The following is a 20227-nucleotide window of genomic DNA, read 5'->3' as shown; positions in this document are numbered from 1 at the left end:
GTAGCTTGAGCCCCGGCTGCCCCCCATGAGCAATGAATAGCAAAAGCAATAGAATATATAAAACAATGTAAAATAATCAGCATCACTGTAACTGTAGGCCTGCTGAAAATCTAATTATATTGAAAATAACAAAAAAAATATTTTTCAAGAATTCCCCAACATCATTGAAAAGTAGGCGGCAGAGGCAACAATGTTATTTAACGTGTTTATCACGTGTTATTATAATTACAATACTACTCTACTACTCAAATCTACCTCAGCCTACATTACCTACCTACATTATGAATTGAAAATGGGGGACCCTAATGTAAACAAGAATACCCTGAAGACGCAGGAGAACTCATTCAAGGGTACTACGACTATGCTTGCACCTCATGGTACCAAAGCACTTCAAAGGCGCTAAAAACAAGTGACAAACATCACAAAACAAACTGGTCAGACTACTGCTTGACCTTACTCCTAGAACTCACCTCACCCCTGCCTACTTTGACAACCTAGGATGGCTTAGAGTAGACAAGAGTACAGCAACTTGCAATGGGCCTGGTCTACAAGATACACTACACGACCAAGGTACCCATGTGTACATGTCAAAATACTTCCCAAAGGTCAATGAATACCACAACCACAACACCAGAGGAAGCTCCACAAATCATGTTCAACCCAGATTCGGCTCAAACAAGGGACAAAACACGTTTCGCAATTATGCTACATCAATGTGGAACGCCCTACCCAAAGCTGTAAAGGAATGTGAATCACTACCCACTTTCAAAACCACTCTCAAAGAGCACCTACGGGAGACTGCTATTCAAAACTGGCCCCTGTAAATGTCCTAACCCAACCCCCTCCAATGTACAGTAAATGTCCTAACCCAATAATACACAAGACCCTCTTCTTGGGACCAAGGTTTCGTGGATAATCCAGTTAACCCCCCCCCCCCCAATGTAGTTTCTTTGTCAAATGTATACTCTTTTTTAGACTCTTTTTGTATCACAAACAGTACTGTATTTGTAAATCTGGTATGTCATAAATGTAGATATACAGTATTGTCTATCTGTGTCATGTATGTCATATATATGTTATGAATTGAAAATGGGGGACCCTGATGTAAACAAGACTAGTCTTTCTCTGGTCTGAAACGGTGCAACCCCTTAACAATTGTGTGTATTGAGCCGTACTGTATTGTACCCATTCTACAATCTGTTAATAAAGTTTTCAATCAATCAATCAGTCAGACTTTCCTCCACGCAGAACCAACCTTTGCATTTTTGGGGACAGAGCTCTTCTCCAGGGAAGTCCCCAGACTCTGGGGTTTGTTAATGCTTGTCCATCGTTCGCCCCCCTTCCCTCGCCCCGCCCCGTAGTGTAAAGTGACTTTCTGGGTTCTAAATAACTGCCACCGTCAAAGACGATTTGAACACTTTTATTTTGAAAGGCAAACGCGCTTCCCCGGCGAAATCGGAAATAGTTTCGTGGAATCTTTCGGGATGGCTTTACAGACTAGTCTCCACCCAGGAACTTGAATCACAGAAGTATCGGTACAAAAAGCGTTTTACTGCGGTGTGCGTCAACTATAACCGGCGCTGCTGCGACTGCAGTTGCACTGATTCCTTAGTAAGGAATGGTCCTTACACACCATCAGACATTGACCCCTGGTTCTCTATATACACAGGTGATACATGTAGGTCTATCAAATTTCAATGCTTGTGAAATCAGCACTTGGTATGTATGTTGTTTTGCGAAATATGAAGCCCTAGTTCTAGTGACTAGATTGAAATTGACGTTGTTCATGGAGCTTGACTTGAGCAGATTATTCAAGTTATTTAGCTCACATATCAACATAATTGTTATATGGAATAGTTAGCAGTGTAGCATCAATAAAGTACAACAAAGTGAAATAACATAACGAGGACTTCATTATACGTCATAAAAAATGAAATGTAGAATCAAATTTTATTACTGTACAAGCACCATCCTTTTGTCTCCCATCGAACAAAAGATCATTTCTTCACATTTTCAACCTTGATGCGCTTTGGCATGGTCACTATGATCTCCACCCCGGCCCTCTTCTTCCTCACCGGGGTGCGGGTGGGCACTGCCGGCCGAGGGCAGGGGTTCTTTGGGACCATGCCCTGAGCCTGTTTCTGCAGCGCGTCCACTTTCTTCTTCAGCTCCTTCAGGAGGCTTATGTCCTTGATTTTGTTCACGTCGTCCACGACGGCCGTCAGCGTGGCCACGCACTGCCTCTGCAGCTCGTCCTTCTGGCACAGCACGTCCGCCGCCGACAGGACGCACGCCGACGTGAGCTGCTTGACCCTCGACGAGAGTTGCATATTTGGCGGCACCTGTGTGACCAGGACAAACTGAGGGCTCCCTCCGGAGCTATTGTTCGTGATGATGATGGGCAGCTGCTGGCCGTGTGGCATCGCGTGGATCTGGTGATGGAACGCTTGGTCCGGCGATGCCGACGGCGTCTGTGGGGTCAGCGTCTTGGACACTATGGGGACCAATATAGTTTTTGTTCCCGCTGGACTTTGAGACGTTAGCTTTATAGGGATCAGCGTGGTCGACGTGTTCTGTGTGCCCTGCGGGGTCGCCGCCACGTATAGAGTCGACTGCGCCAGCGGCACCTGTTGATACGGCAGGGGGGTCGACGGGGCCTCGGGCACGGAGGGGCCCGACAGGGTCTGGGGAATCGAGGGGACCTGCGGAGTCGACAGGTACTGGGGTATAGACGGGGACGCGGGGGTTAACGGGGCTTGCGGTGTCCCCGGGGGAACCGACGGCGACGGGGGAACCTCACCGGAGACCAACAGAAGCTGCGCGGCCACGGACACGCCGTCCGAGGGCTCCGCCCACTCCGAGCAGGACACCGGAGACATGGGCACGGTGATCTCCGTGATGGCGTCCTCCGTCTCCGTGGGCGTGGCGGCCGTGTGCAGGGTGAGCAGAGGGTGCTCCCTGTACCCGTGACTCAGGCTCTCCCAGCCCCACTCGGACACGTAGCTGAAGATGTGACAGAAGTGTTCACAGGGCAACCGGTGGCTCCGCCACGCCTCGCACTCGCAGCTGGGCATGCCGGACTTCGTCCCGAAATTGACCGTGTACGACGGGCCTATCCTGGAGATGGACACGTGGGCCACCGTGAAGACGCCGTCGTCCACCTCCTCCACCTTGGCGGGCGTGCTGACGGCCCTGTCCATGTTTTCCATCACGAACGTCACCACCGCCTTGGGCCGGTGCCACAGGAAGGGCAGCGTGTCGTTGAGCGTGAACGCGTCCGAGGACTCCCTGGTCAGGTCAGTGTAACTACAACGACAAGGCAAAAAAGTGTCAGGACACGTTAAATACTCGCGTACGAATACATTCTAAATGTCTTGGTTTTTTGAGGCACAAATTATATAGTGACTGGCTGGTTTTTATTTTGACCTTGAATGCCCTCCAACTGACCCCTAAATTAGGAGGTTCTTCCTTCTCTTGCTGCATTTAAAAGTATGATCTCGTGACCACTGTGTGTCGACTTGTAACCGCCTTAACAGATTTGTATTATTTAATCGTATTCGTTGTGCCTATATGTATGGATCTACTGTTAATTAACCGTGTCTTGTTTTGTAAGCCCGTCGTCACTGTAAATGAGGGTGTCTCACAAGTTGAAATACAGGTTTTAAATGAAAATTAAATGAGATGTAGCGAGATGGCTCCGTGCGCCGTTCTCGAAAGCGTGCGGTCACCTCAGGAACATCTGGGGAAGGTAGTCGTCGACGAGAAATTGCAGCATTTCGCTGAGGTTCTTTTCCTTGTGCTCCTTCAGTGGCTTGTGGCTGAAGAACTCTCTCTGCAGGACCATGCCTTGGTTCATCAGAGAGACAAAGTTCACCGTGTCGTCCCTCACAGCACTTGCCCACCTCTGCGAGGAAAAGGACAAGACATTTTCGGTGAAATAACACGGTCATCATCTCTGTACACGCAACGCTACCTCTCATGGTATCCATTTCTCACGAGTCCTGCACAGACTACAACTTATGACGTATATATCACACCAGTTAGGGTACCTTGTGTATACCGTTTACTTTTCCTCAAGAGTATATATATATTTATATATATATTCAGATTCAACTTCTTTATTGCCTATATTTATTGTAACATATGATATAATATAACCGATAGGGCATACATGCCCTCATCTGCACCCTTTGATTACACCGTTTACTTTTCTCATATTCAGTTAATTATATTGTCTACACTGTTCTCATTTTTTATATTCAGATCAAATTTGATTGCCTATATTTATGTCTTTCTACTATTACCCTGCCCATACCTCCCCTCCCCCTCCCCCATGCTGATATGACACCCAAATTTCCCCCATGGGGATCAATAGGAATTATCTCATCTTATCTTATCTCATGAGAACTAAAAACGAGGATGCATACCGTTGCGGTTATTTCTTTTGCACCGAGCACATATTTCAGTAGTGTTCAGAGAACAATAGTGTGTTCTTAGACTCCCCCGCCCTAAAACACAAGTAGGAGACACAGCAGGTCCAGAACAAGTGAAACTCCTAAAACGCAATGTGTACCTTTTCCTCTGCCAGCCATTTGCTGGTGAACCAGTCTTTGAACAGAGGCCTCTCCCAGATGGAGCTCTCCTGCAGCTGCTGCAGCGCCCCCTGGTGTTGCGTCTTGTTAAGTGCCCCTGCGACGGTGCACATGGTCTCCAGGATCTTGGCGTGGTCGGCGATGCTGCGGTTGCCGTTGCACAGCCACTGTGTCCACGTCCTCTCCCGCAGGTAGTCGTTGAACATGGCCTCGCAGTCTGAAACACAGAGGGTGGAGTTTTCATTCAAAATGCCTTTCAAATAGAATATATACCAAGGAAACTATTACTGGGGCGACAGTGGCTCGGGAGGTAGAGCAGTCGTCTGGTAATCCAGAGGTTCCCGGTTTGATTCCCGCTTCTCCTTGAGCAAGACACTTAACCCCACCTTGCATGGTTGCCTCCACCATCAGTGTGCGAATGTGTGAGTGAATGGGTCAAATGTGAGGAACAAATTGTAAAGCGCTTTGGATAAAAGCTGCTATATAAATGCAGCCATTTACCATTTATAAAAGAAGGAAGGGTCATCGCGTCAGAATACCGGCGTTCTACGCTCTCCTTGGTGCCAGACTGTTGGTGTCAGTTCTATTGAAGCCTGTATTACAATTCTAAATATACCAGCTATCTGAGGAAGTATACTTCAAACGATATATCAAACGTTAGCTAGTTAACATTGGAACAAATTGCAGATGGTTCACTTCTGACATCTGAAGTAACAACCTGTTTTAATGACGGATCATAAACAAGGAGAACTGAATGTTTCCACACTTGCCGCCAATGTGCGTTCGTTCACGCGCTACACAGTGATGTGATGACCCTTCCTTCCTTTATAGTTTCCTTGGAACATACCAGGATGACTTTACCTTTTTCTACGAGCAAACACTCAGAATAAATAAACAAATGAATAAATAGAGTAATTCAGAATCAAACCGAAAAATAACAACAACGCACGACTATATCCCATGTGAATAATCAACCCCATCCTCCAGCTAATCCCCCCAGTTCCGTCTTCTTCACCTGTGAACACCGTCTCCACGGCGACTATCTCCTTGGGGCAGTCCTCGGTGAGGATGTAGCGCGGGGTCCAGCACGGGTTCCACTGCTTGAAGACCCCCAGGGCCTCCATCAGCGCCTCGTCGTTCTTGTTCTGCACCACGAACAGCCCCACCACCACCAGGTTGACGTTGGTGCGCACGCACAGGAAGTACACGGGCAGGGGGAAGCGCGTCCTCCGGTAGGCCCCGTCCAGGAAGCACACCTCCCCGCCGTACAGCTGCAGGAGCTCCTGCTGCCAGTCGGTCTGGTAACACAGCAGCAGGTTCTCGTTCTCCGACTGGACTCGGAGCAGGAAGTTGGTCTTCGGCGCCTGCAGTTTCCAGCTCTCCGCGAGCGCCTGGGTGGGGACGAAGGAGCGTGTGGAGATCATCATCATCACCTTTATTTATTCTCGAAATTACAATTGAGGGTCACCCTCATTTTCAATGTAGTCGAGACTTTACAGACATTTCAATGCATTGCACACATTTCTACAATAATAAATATTAATAGCTATCTACATTGTACTCTCAGTCCAGAGTGTACCACAATAATTAGTATAATTTTTTTTAAATTAACATGGGCATAAAATCAGCACACAAATTGACAAAATAAAAAAATTGCATAAACTTCAGACATAAGAATAGGTATAAAAGACAATAAAAGTAGTGTAATGTAGACGTGCAGATTTAAGAATAGGCATAAAATAAGTACAATATAATGTCGCTCGAAGGCATGTGAACTCCCCCCGGAACAGTCAGTCCCCCGAACACCTCACACACATCAATCCCTACCACATCCCCATCCAAGACACACCCCCCGATAAAGCACGTCATGGCCGAAGGAAAACACAGCCCGCGTGCCACTCACACCGCCATGCACGGGCGATGGGAATGCCAACCCCACAGGCCGCTCCATCTACCCCAGCCGCGGCGCCTCCGCCACCACAAGGAAAACCAGCGAACACCACGCCCCCCCTCACCCCCACCCCTCACAGAGGAATGACAGGCCACGCGCCCCAGGACCCGCTAGGACTGGGTGAGTGACACACGCAAGTGACACACGCGAGTGACACACGCCCTGAGGTGTGTTTGACTATTTTACTACTCCGACTCCTTCTTGAGCAGGACACTTAACCCCTAATTGCTCCCGTAGAGCAATTTGGCACCTTCACATGGTTGCCTCTGCCGTCGGTGTGTGAATGTGTGAACGTGAGGTGTAAGTTGTAAAGCACTTTGGATAAAAGCGCTATATAAATGCAGTCTGTATTATGCACTTTGCTACTAAGGAATCGACCTTGTCTATACTACTACCTACTATGCTACTATGTCTATACGACTACCTATGTTTATACTACTAGTACTACCTACTATGTCTATACTACTACCTACTATGCTACTATGTCTATACGACTACCTATGTTTATACGACTACCTACCATGTCTATACTACTACCTACTATGCTACTATGTCTATACGACTACCTATGTTTATACGACTACCTACCATGTCTATACTACTACGTACTATGCTACTATGTCTATACTACTACCTACTATGCTACTATGTCTATACTACTACCTACTATGCTACTATGTCTATACTACTACCTACTATGCTACTATGTCTATATTACTATCTACTATGCTAATATGTCTATATTACTATCTACTATGCTAATATGTCTATACTAATATACTACTTTCAAATTGTAAATCCGGATTTGTTTTGGCAGTCTGAGAGTTGTATGTTGAGTTGTTTTTTTGTGGAGGACATCAGTTTTGCAGGATTTCTGGAGAAAGCATGGCACTTGACAAAACACTAGTATATCCTATATAATTGTATATGAATTCCTCTTGTTTCTTTGTTTACATACATTGCTTACAGCTTGTGTTATATTACGTTTTATTGTATTTTCTTTTTTTTTGTGGCCATCTTGGTCTATTATGTCATCATTTGTCAAGTAATTTGTCAAGTATACTATTATATACTTATTGTTTATGTGTCTTGTAAGCCCATATGGGCTGGGCATACACCTGTATGTAAGACACGAAAATAAAAAAAACATCATCAAACTATGCACTCAAGACCAACACTGTTTGACGAACAATGTCACTTACCCTTAGCTGCCAGAGTTGTTCCCTTCCTGCTGACTTGTTCTACAACTTGTGGGTCGCTTTGGATAAAAGCGTCAGCTAAATGACTAAATGTACATGTAGAGTGAGAGTGAGAGTGAGAGTGAGAGTGAGAGTGAGAGTGAGAGTGAGAGAGAGAGAGCTCACCAGCAGGTTGGTCAGGTCGATCTTGGTGAAGTGTATCTCCTTCCGGGCGCGGTTCATGATGCTCCTCACGGTCTTCTCCTTGGGGAAGAACGCTCGTAGCTGTGGCGGAGTGGAGTCGGGGAAGAGCTCGCTCTCCACGAACTGCACCATGAGCTTCTTGATCTCCCCCACCTTCGTCACGCCTTCTTTCACCTTCTCTATGATCAAATCCTTCACCCTTTCGTCCACGTCGTCTGCTGTCTGAGGAGAAGGACGACATCTTGTTTATATTTTCATATAATGTCACACGGGATAATTGTGGTGGATCGATTACCTGTTATCTGAAATACCACGTTATTCCTCACACCTAATGTCATAAGAATTGACCAGGCGCCATTCAGAATAATTGAACAGGAGCCATTCAGAAGAATTGACCAGGAGCCATTCAGAATAATTGAACAGTGGCCATTCAGAAGAATTTACCAGGAGCCATTCAGAATAATTGAACAGCAGCCGTTCAGAATAATTGACCCAGAGCTTTTCAGTATGCAGACCTTTTCTATTACTACTGGATTTATGGTGTGTCCAGCACCTACCTGAAACTGGCCGTGTGGGTATCTCTGTAACTAACTCTGCTTTAATGTCGTAAACTCTCAATCGTTTTCAAGGTATAATACGTATAGCTTTTAAAACCATAGGATATATTAAAACATGTGTATGTATTTTTGCGCTTACCTCTCCTATGGGATGACCTATGTGGTCAGAGAGGTTGGGTACCCTGATGAAGTACAGGTCCTTCCACTGAACGGAGTCTGGGTCTGTCTGGAGGGCGTGCCTCAGAGAGTAGGACTTGGCTCTCCTCTCTCGCATTTTCCAGGCATCGTCCAGCTATTGTAAATGGGCAAATCACAAAAAACAGGCAGAAAACTTGAACCACACAGGAAAACAAATACTTTTACAGTCACTGCCCACTGTTTGTTGAGCCACTTCATGATCAGCATTTGGCAGAGCTGACGCAGCAGCCTTTCAACAAAGGAGTTTTCACCAAGGGGCCATATTGTGTCCTTTTCAACTAGGGATGTGCACAAGTCCACATTCTTAGAATGAATGACTCTGTAGCTGCTGTGACCAATAACATTGTTGACTTGATCAGTCTGTCATCTATTACATGTATTATTAGGCATGAGCACAGCCTGCTCTGAGAATAGTCATGTGTTGTGTTGTTATGTTGTTGTGCCACCTGGATGTAAAGTCTGGGGTTGCTCCATAGACAATGAATTAAGCATATTCTGGTATTGCTAAGTAAAAGCGCCTGGACCAGAATCTAAACCCCATTTGGATGTAAGAGCTCACACAAAAATGTGTCTGGCCCACAAGCTTTCAGTTTAATGAGCAGGACCAAATTTTATATAAACGACATCACAAATTTGAGCTTTCTCTGTCTGATTTCTAGTTTTTGGAGTGGTATGTCTTTATAAATATTGACTGATCTGTCCTGGGGTAATGGTCACACAGTCTTGTTATAACTAAGAGATCCTCTAAAAAAAAGAATTGCTTTCATGCATAGATCACTAGATGTATCAACTTATAATACGAGTTTCACATTAGCAGTTATTGCATTTCCTGGATCACAGTGTGGCCAGCTGAGCAATAGCCACCAAGTTCTGCATAAAATGTGGAGGCATGACTTTATGACTTATGACTATACAGATTGTTATTTAATAATGGAGGGGACCTTTAGGCAAGCTAATACATTTTCATTTCATACCCAGCACACTAGCAGTCTCCTGCAGTACCTTGAATCCAGGGTACTGCACACTAGCAGTCTCCTTCAGTACCTTGAATCCAGGGTACAGCACACTAACAGTCTCCTTCAGTACCTTGAATCCAGGGAACTTGACAATCCGAGTGACTCCGATCAAGGCAGGACAAGATAACTTCTTGGTTTTAATCAACAGATTTCTTCGTCCTTTCTTTCCGTGGTCCAGCCCCTCCTGTTCAGCACGGTCTCTCTGAAGGGTTGACAACAGGATTAACATGTCGTGACCATCACCAGCTTTAAGGACATCAGATACAACACACCACTTTGCAGAAAAATAAACTGGCATATCTAGCAGAGTAAAGCACAACACAAAACATTACCGCATTATTATAAATGCACATTACAAACAGATTGGCTGACAGTGGCATAAACAGACAATGAGTGTCTTCATGTGTAATGGGAATAGTACTACTCAGCAGCTTGATTGTCCACACTTGTGAATATATATTTCAATTTTGAATGCACAGCAGCAGTCAAGAAATTAAGGCATTTCAGCACTTTCCACTTCTCTGTTTCCACTCCCAGAAGGCAAGTGGCCTGTTTCTTTTAGGCAACAGCCACATTGGTCAACAATCAGTCAACCAATATGTCAATTAATAACACTTAAAACAGTTATACCGGCACAAGTTAGTGCAGATACAAAATATTTCATGTAGGGATGTCCCGATACCGGTTCGATACTGTTCTCATGTACTCATAAAACTACTCCGATATTACTACTCAATGCCATGTTTGTTCAAGAAAACACAAAATCTAATGCTAAAATTTTTATTATATTTATATGAATTTAACTAAAAGGAAAATTAGCTTATTTGCCCTCTACCCTGGAGTTAAGACAAGAAGATACATACCTTTTTCTTCTCTGTGCATGCATGCAGTAGGAGTAGGAAGACGCACACCATTAGCCTAGCTTAGCGTCAGTCACTGGAAGTAGGTTCCTCCGTTAGTCTAGGTCTTGTTTGCCGTCCTCTCCTATCTCTCCTCTCCGCCCCCATACGGGGCTGCGTGCTGTTTACACACACACACACACACACACGCTCGCTCTCTGCTGGCGACAAGTGCCTGCCTGCCCATGCTCAGTGTTGGGAACTAGGCTAACGGAGGAACCTACTTCCAGTGACTGACGCTAAGCTAGGCTAACGGTGCACGTCTTCCTACTCCTACTGCATGCACAGAGAAGAAAAAAGGTATGCATCTTCTTGTCTAACTCCAGGGTAGAGGACAAATAAGCTAATTTCCCTAAATGTTGGAGTTTTCTTTTAAATGTCAGCAACAGCATCATGTTGCATATTAAATACAGTGAGAAACTGAGAAATATCTGAAAATAAAACATGTTTTCAAAGTCATTGTTACGGTATTATTAAGTACTCATATCAGTACTCGGAAAGTACCCAAATGTAAGTACTTTAAAAGGTGGTATCGGGACATGCCTCATTTCATGTTTTTCACATTTACAAAGCCACCCATTCTGTATTCTCGGGTGACAACAAGTAAAGATTGTTAAGTTTCATACAGAAATAAACAAATATTTTCATCACCTTGTCAGCGTATTGTTGTTTCTTTCTGGCGTGCTTATCCTTCCCTCTATGACAGCCCATCATCTTACGTCCCACAAACACGAAGGGGATTCCGTCGAAGGGGATGAGGGGGGTATCTTTACCCTTGCACCATTCCCAGAACACCCTCATCCTAGACCCTGCCGGTTTCCACTGATCTGCAGGATGTAAAAAGACATTAATAATAATGGTTGATTTATTTATTTAATTGCACTTGAAGACTCAATCCGAAAGTAAACTAAACGGAAGCCCTATGATCACAGTAAAGCAAATCATGGGGACAGTAAACACATTGTTCTTTATTTACCTTGAACAAACCACTGCAATTAAACTTACCGATAGTGACTTTGATTTAAAAGGGCACTTCACACAAAAAAAACAATGCTGATATATGTTGCACATAATCTCACACACTTCCAAAAACTCTAAACCGTTTTGCATACATTAATTTAGTTTGACAGTTATTGAGAGTAAATTAGTTGTCAATTTGTCAGAATGTGGTCCGTGTGAATCTTGTGGAGATATTTTACTAAATATATGTGTTCTGCCAGAACTTTCAAAGGGATTTGATACTTTATCACAAGAGCTGACCCCCAAGTCTCAGAAATTCCTTATCTTAATTTTAAACACAGAGCGTGACAATTAGAATGCTGTGCGGATGAATCCCCCCAACAAATTACATGGAGCGTTCTATGGCTGTATATGGAATACATGCAATGTATGGAATGTCAGCCATTCTAGGGACAGCTCTTGTCATATAGTATCAAATCCCTTTGACATTTTGGCAGAAAACGTATGTTTAGTAAAATATCTCCAGTTTTCCACGAGATTCACACAGACCACGTTCTGTGTACGTGATGGTATAGCATTCACAGCAGCGCTAAACACATAAGTACCCCCCAAGGAATAGAGGCATTGCACGGAATGTGTAGTTGAAGTTCCCTGTCTGCCAACATGGCTGCCTGTAACATTTGTACATGGCATTGGCAATGGAAGTGACCACGGTTGAGAAATCTATCAATAAAACCACAATAATTTGGTGCCTTATTATTACTATAGATCTTGTAAACAAATCACAGTAGAACAGTAATATAATGCTTTTCCAGGGTTTTACCTACTCTACCACTGCACAGAAAGTAGTCTTTTCTTTGTTACAGGCAGCCATGCTGGAAGAAAGAACTAAATTAATTATGTGCAACGCCTTGCACAGACTGTTTGTGTAGTTCTCTCTGTCTTCCAACATGACTGCCTGTAACATTGTTCTGTATATTGCAATGGAAGAGGCAATGGTTGCTATGTGCAAAACAACAGTTGCTATGTGTTGATATGAGAAATATATCAACAGAAAAAGTTATAATTTGGTGTCTTATACCTGGATCTTGTAAATAGGTCACAGTGAAACAGTAGTGTTACACCCCACTCTGCCACTGTACAGAAACTAGGCATTTATTTTGAAAGTAGTTACCACCAGTGGTCACAGACAGCCATGCTGGAAGAAAGAGAAAACAGCTGCCACTCTAGGGCTAGGACTACTAAACGTGAAAACAAAATAATTGAAGCTTAGCTAACTAACGACAGTTGACAGGAAAACGAACCGAAACCGACCTGAAGGAATACTGTAGCCTTTGTCGACTCCATGCACAACATATTTTGAGTGAGTTGAGATCTCAAGTTGTCTGACCTGGTCATTGACCTCTTCTATCGTTTCGCAGACTATTACGTCGATCATCACTGCATATTATAAACTAAGAATAATTAACAGCCATTAACCTTTGCTATGCCTAAAAAACAATAAACGTTCTCTGAACTATATAATCACAACATCAGTCTGTTGTAATCTGTTTTGAACAGCTAGCTAGCCGAAGCCACAGGACTTCCGTAGTCCCGCGCACAACTATGCGCACAAACTCATGGGTCTGCGTTCTCATTGGCTTTCGACTCCTCCAAAATGGTAGATGCTAGATCCCAGGCGTGGAAGTGAGAAGCATGCAGCTGCAGAGCCGCAGAGCTAGCGGCGCTCTCTCAGGGCCGCGCTCTGACGGCCGCGCTGTGAGGGCCGCTCAGCAGCGCCACCCACCCAATGGCTGAATTGGAGTATTGCACTGTGCGGGCACAGCTGAATAAATGAATGAATGAATGAATGAATGAATGAATGAATGAATGAATAAATGAATGAATGAATGAATGAATGAATGAATGAATGAATGAATGAATGAAAACTTTATTTAACAGATTGCAGAATGGGTACAATACAGTACGGCTCAATACACACAATTGTTAAGGGGATGCAGACCAGAGAAAGATGTTTGTCTTGTTTACATCAGGGTCCCCCATTTTCAATTCATATTGACATTTATGACATACTCAACATACATGACATTTATGGCATAGGGACATACAGGTATTTAGCAATACAATCGTCAAATTTGCTGACGACACAGTGGTGGTGGGCCTGATCTCTGCCAACGACGAGAGGGCCTACCTGGAAGAGGTCAAGGTCCTGGCGGGATGGTGCCAGGAAAACAGCCTCTCCCTGAACGTCAGCAAAACAAAGGAGATGATTGTGGACTTCAGGAGGTCGGGGGTCAAGGACTACAGCCCCCTCAGCATCGACGGGGCACCGGTTGAGAGAGTCAACAGCTTCAAGTACCTCGGAGCCTACATATCCGAGGACTTGACATGGACCACACACATTAACAGTGTGGTGAAGAAGGCACGACAACGCCTCTACTTCCTCAGGCGCCTAAGGAAGTTCCAAGTCAGCCAGAAGATCCTTAAGAACTTCTACTCATGTACAATAGAGAGCATCTTGACCGGCAACATCACCTCCTGGTTTGGGAATAGCACTGCAAAAGACCAAAGCAGACTACAAAGAGTGAAACGTTCAGCCGAACGCACAATTGGAGGGGGGCTCCCCACCCTCCAGAACATTTATTACAAGCGTTGCAAGGGGAAGGCTAAGAGAATTATTAAGGACTCGAGCCACCCGAACAACTGCCTCTTTGAACTGCTGCCGTCAGGCAAGCGATACAGGAGTCTCAAGGCGAGCACAGAAAGACTCAGAAGTAGCTTCTATCCCCAGGCCATCAGGCTGCTAAACGAACAATGAATGAACACTACACAACAACAACCACCAAACACACATAGCACACACATCCACACGCACACACTCACTTTAAACAAACACACTGTAGCACCCACTCCACACACTTTATAGCACACACCCACTTTAAACAAACACACTGTAGCACCCACTCCCCACACTTTATATTTATGGATGAAGGATTGCACTACAACTCGTACACCTTACTGTAAATTGTACCTAAAATTGTACCTCATCCCATTTCTGCTTTGCACTAGATAGTACTGTACATTAGTACACTGCATAGTATTGTGTATTGTATATTATATGGTAACTCAGAACATTGTACATATGTCTATACCGAACACTGTGACCTCATTTTCTTCTTCTAAATTCATGCTATATTATGTTATTATGTTATTTGATACTATCTTGTCTAGCACAGTCTCTGGAGCGTAACAGTAAGAAGCATTTTGTATGAAAGTATTCTGTACTTCTGTATGACAACTATTAAAGAACTTGAACTTGAACTTGAACTAGTACTGATACATTTGTGACATATACGGTATTCAAATATACAGTACTGTTACCCATAGATCCTGACAGAGACTGTACATTAGGAGGGGGTGGGTGGGTGGGAGAGAAATCTACATACGGTGGGGAGAGAATATATACATGCGGTGGGGAGGAGACTGTCTGTTGTGAAGGATCAGATTAAACCGAATATATATATTTATTTATGGATATATATTTAATAGTATTTGTATATCGTTTGATATCCCTTGTATATTCCTTGTACATATACACTGAATATCCCTTTAGTCTACTAACAGCCCATAATAGTTTCATTCTCTCATTGGACAAGAACTTGGCGCCAGCAGCCAAGCCCCTTGGTTCAAGTTCAATCGTGCCGACGAACATGTCGTTACTAGCCCGGTTCCGCGTAGGAATACGTCTGGTGAAATACGAATGGTACTATTTGTTCACAGCGCATATATATATGGCGCAAGTAAAGTAGAATTTTCTTTTTAGTCCCTTAGCCCTTAGTTCTTTACCCTCCAACCTAGTGGCAAGACGTTAAGCCTCACCCACGATACACGTGTGGTGCAGTATGGTCAACTTGGCCTCAGAATGGCATTGAGACATCGTGTGGATTAATAGTTGAATTGTCATAGTTTGGCACTATACCGTCGAGTGGGACGTATTTCTATTAAGTTAATAATAGTCTATTATGTATGGTGCATCGTTCGGTTAGAGTTATACAGTGAGTAGTACCCCCATCGTTTCCTCGCGTTATCTAGAGTCTTAACCAGGCTGGGCAGACCACGTGTGGTGCTTTCATCCGAGGAGTTCTGGGCTAGGACGAGTGGACCTGCACATTGGATTACCTTACCCGGACGACGGCGAGCCCTACACGGCTTGGATTATCTACTTGCTTTGGGTGCTTTGATTTATGCCATGGATAACAGCCAACACTGGTGAGTGTTGGAACTACCCCCCGAGAGGAGTCCAGGTGAGACGGCGCTCTACCCCGAGTGAGGTCGCCTCACGTCTCTTCGTTGTGGACCGGCAGCTACCGTCTACAAGAGGGCCCAACTGTATTCATCTGTGGACCAAGGTTCTGTGGGCACCGTGTTCAGCACTCTGAATTCTCCCAAGAAATCGTTGGCCAGATGGGATATCGCCGGCGGCTCTCCTAACCCCCCCCCTACTGACTTACAACCAGCAGGACCCCCCTTTAGTATATCCAGCTATAATCATTAAGTACCATCGCTATAGTTCCCTAAAGAACCAGGTTGTATACTTGCTTCCTGCGTAACCAGAGATTGGACATTCAATGTTGATTTGCCTACGAATACTCATTTGCCTTACAAGTGCATTCAAATCATAAATGTCATTAAGTGAACGTTGTATATACCCTTTGCTATATATTAAATATTCGACTTATACATTTGTGTGGACTTGGTTTCATGGTGGGAAAGTGTTCATCATATCTATATCATGTACTGTGTGGCCAGTAGTTAAAGTACATAAAGCGGTAGTGGTTTAATGATACCATACTTATCAATACAGTCAGGGAATTGTACCCCTCAGTTACAATTGGTCCTTCGAGCCGGAGGGTAACTAGTGTAATATTAATATAGTGTTATTAATATTGAAATGGCCTATGATGAACACTCCACGAAACGGTCCTCCTAACGTAGAACGCCCGCGGCGCAGACGACAGACACCTCAGTACTTAGAGGATTACGCTGTCAGTCAACTACCTAGCCTTCGACAAACGGTAAACGCGGTAAAAGTAGAAAGTAAAATTATGTCTGACCTTAACGACCAGGTTACCCCGACCACAGAGGCCCTAGTGGGTTCTAATGTAACTGACCAAGCTCACGGTGGGGACCAGGAGGGAGCTGACATGCCTTTACCCCCCGCCAATACTGAAGAAGTAGTCCCCGACCAGCCCCGGGAGGAAGACAACCCTACAGAGAGAGAACTCTGCACGGAACAAGATGAGGAGAGCGCCGAGGAGATAGAGCTCCAGGACTCCCCAACGAGTACAGCCAGGAGCGGCTCACCTCTACAACCGTCTTCCCCCAGCGAAGCGGAGAGGATGCTATCACAGGCGTTCCTCGTCAGCCTGACAGCCTCTACCGAACGCGATCGACTCCAGGGTGAACGCGATCGACTTCAGGGTGAACGCGATCGACTCCAGACGCAGCAACGGAGCGAAGAAGAGCGCATACGCCTGGAGATGAGACGCCTTCAGACGGAAGAGAATATGGCAAGAGACCGAGCAGACACCCAGCGCGCCGCTGACGGTGCCCAAAGAGAGGCAGAGCGCGACCTCGCTCTCATCCAGCGCGAAACCGAGCGCGACAGACTACAGGGCGAGCGCGACAGACTACAAGCGCAGCTAATGGAGCAGCTGATCACCAAGGCAACACCCTCTCCCTCCGCCAGGGGTTCAAGGAACTCGTCGAGACAACAGTCAAGGGCAGCATCCCCTAACCGAGCAAGCGACCCTGAACTTGACCAACAGACCAAGCCTATACCCCCCGCAGACCCCCTTCCCCGACCGGTCCAAGCGAGACCCAGCTACAAGGAAGGAGCGGCATACACTGCAGAGAAGCTAAATAAACGACTACAGGATCTAGAGGACCTGATAGAAGAAGAAGAGGGAGAGGAGGAGAACCAAGCCCGACGACAGCACAGTACTCCACCGGACCAGGAGGTCCAGTACAGCCCAGGCTATACCCCCGCGGCGCTGCGCTACAGACCCCCGACTCTATTCACGGGTGAGCATGACGCACGACCAGCCCCGAGGAATAGCACCTGGACCAGCGGGCCATGGTACCCTGCCGGTACCAGCCCACAGAGAGGCGCAAGAGGAGACTCGCCTAGGAGGCCTCTCCCCCAACGCTCGCCGATGTATCAGCCATCCACGGCGTCATACATTGGCACACCGACGTTTCCAGACTTCACCTATGAGAATCGAGCACAGTACACGGAGCTCCGGATGTGCTTAGAGACAATGATGGTGGATGTCGCTGATGAACGCCACAAGTATGCAATATTACTGAAGCACCTGAAAGTACCCCGAGCGCACAATATAGCGCTAGCCTATGCCACCTCTACGACCCCATACACCGCGGCTCTAGCAGCGCTGGACCAGAGATATGGACGTATATGGGATTACGTAATCCAAGAGATAAGGCATATTGACCGCCTACCCCCAGCAACAGACAATCGCTCATTAGACGACCTGTCTATAAAAGTGCAGTCCCTGGTAGGGATGCTGGGAGCGCAACGAGAAAAGGGTATGCACGAGCTATACGCCAACTCTAACGTCGAGAGGATTTTAGAGAAGCTGCCACCCGCCAGACAAGAGCGCTTCAGGCGGCAGAGAGACCACCGTGATCCTAACGGTCCCGAACCATCCCTCCTCGATCTAGCCGACTTCCTGGCGAGAGAAGTCAGCAGCCTACGACTGGATACGTTCGTGCGGAGCACACCAAGCTCCAGAGAGGGACCCAGGAGAATAAACGATGGAAGAAGATCGGTGACTGTCATGCACCAATCAGAATCAGTACCGAGCAGTAAGAACCACAGTACCCCCTCGAGAAAAGAGAAGTGGAAGATGGTGTGCCCGTACTGCGAGAAGGAACACTGGCTGTCACAATGTGACCTGTTCACAAAGATGAATGCAGAAGAAGTGAGTCAATGGATAAAGTCCAACAGGCGCTGTTACCGATGTGCGTGCAGTCACATGGCAGCCGAGTGCCGCCTAAAGAAGAGGTGCAGTCGGTGTGACGGAGCCCACCTAGAGGTCCTACACGACAGTAACAGAAGAAAGCCTGCACCTGCACCATCGAGCAGCACAAAGGCAAGTGTCATGTACATTGACCCCGCCAGCAGCAGCGGCGCCCAAGTGCTCTTAAAGGTAGTCCGTGTAACATTGAGCTACCAAGATAAAGTCATGGACACTTACGCCGTCCTTGATGACGGGTCAGAGAAGACCCTTCTGCTCGCGTCCGCTGCGGCCCAGCTGGGACTGCGGGGGAGCGAGAACCAAATGACGATTCGGACAATAAGAAGAGATTTAAAGACGATAAAAGGCGAGAATGTCTCCTTCACTATCGCAGCAAGCGGGCAGCCAGAGCGACGGTATAGGATTACAAATGCTTTCACCAGCCAAGAAATAGGACTATCACAGTACACCTACCCCATCGCCAAACTGATGGATAAATATGTGCACCTGCGTCAACTACCTATCCCGCTCATAGACGGCGCCACCCCGACCCTGCTGATAGGCTCCGACCATGCAGACCTCATAGTCCCGATAGACCGGGTCCATACAGGACCCAGAGGCTGTCCTGCAGCAGTCGAGACCCGCCTAGGATGGACACTACAAGGCCCCCTCGCTAAATCTCTTAACCGAACAGCAGCCACTAGCTGCCTCCACTCCAGAGTGACAGAAGAAGACACCACTCTCCTGCAGCATGTCGAGAGGCTATGGACACTAGAGACAATGCCCTTTAAGAACGAAAAGAAAGACATTTGTTCTAAAGAAGACATTTACGCCATAAACCTCCTCGAGCAGGGGACAAAGAGAGTCACAGTCGGCGGAGTGATGAGATACGCAACTCCACTCCTGAGGCGAGAGGGAATGCCCACCTTTCACGCAAAGAAAGACGCTACGGAGCGGTATCTATTGAACACAGAGCGGCGCCTAGCCAAAGACCCCGCTCAAGAGAGTGTGTACCGCGCTGAGATTGAGAAGCTAATCACAGCGGGACACGTGACAAAGATTGACATTAAAGAGGCCAATCAGACGACCGAATCATGGTACGTGCCGCACCACAAGGTCCACCACAACGGCAAGGATCGCATTGTGTTTAACTGCAGCTACCAGATCGGATCCCAAAATCTGAATAAAGAGCTCTTGCCCGGCCCCACACTCGGCCCCTCTCTACTAGGCGTGCTACTACGCTTCCGCCAGGACAAGGTGGCTATCAGCGGGGATATCAAAGGGATGTTCCTGCAGGTGAGACTAGTGGAGGAGGACAAGCCCCTGCTGCGGTTCCTATGGAGAGAGAGGATCGGAGATGAGCACCCCGCCATCTATCAATGGGAAGTCCTCCCTTTCGGAACTACATGCAGCCCGTGCTGTGCTACATTTGCACTACAGAAACACGTCGCAGAGGACCCAGCAGCAGATGAAGAGGTCCGACACAGTGTGAAGAACAGTTTCTACGTGGACAACTGTTTACAAAGCGTTTCGACTCAAGAAGAAGCCGAGGCTCTCCTACTCAAGCTACGCGCCTCTCTGATCAAAGGCGGCTTTGATCTCAGGCAGTGGGCCAGCAGCGACCCGCACGTATTG

General features: G+C 46.3%; 1 protein-coding gene across 1 annotated transcript; it reads right to left on the bottom strand.

The window, feature by feature from the left end:
- Positions 1-1979: 1979 nt before the first annotated feature.
- LOC311236635 (uncharacterized protein) lies at positions 1980-13110 on the bottom strand. The gene is made up of 9 exons (XM_084324342.1): positions 12870-13110; positions 11247-11422; positions 9767-9898; positions 8622-8774; positions 7908-8147; positions 5608-5983; positions 4574-4809; positions 3729-3904; positions 1980-3306 (listed from the first exon to the last, which is right to left on the bottom strand). Exons 1-9 carry the CDS (start codon positions 12991-12993, stop codon positions 1998-2000), a joined length of 2922 nt encoding a protein of 973 aa, XP_084180468.1. The 5' UTR covers positions 12994-13110; the 3' UTR covers positions 1980-1997.
- Between the last annotated feature and the right edge of the window lie 7117 nt (positions 13111-20227).

The sequence above is a fragment of the Notolepis coatsorum genome (assembly GCF_963971535.1).
Source record: "Notolepis coatsorum genome assembly, chromosome: 11".
Lineage (NCBI taxonomy): Eukaryota > Metazoa > Chordata > Actinopteri > Aulopiformes > Paralepididae > Notolepis > Notolepis coatsorum.
Note: the sequence above shows the minus strand (reverse complement) of the source record. Positions and strands in the feature narration are given on the sequence as shown.

Coding starts and splice junctions, on each gene's coding strand:
- LOC311236635 (XM_084324342.1), bottom strand. CDS start 12,993: ATGATCGACGTAATAGTCTGCGAAACGATAGAAGAGGTCAATGACCAG. Junction 9,899..11,246: donor AACAACAATACGCTGACAAG/GTGATGAAAATA, acceptor TCAACCCTTCAG/AGAGACCGTGCTGAACAGGA. Junction 4,810..5,607: donor CGTGGAGACGGTGTTCACAG/GTGAAGAAGACG, acceptor TCTGTGTTTCAG/ACTGCGAGGCCATGTTCAAC.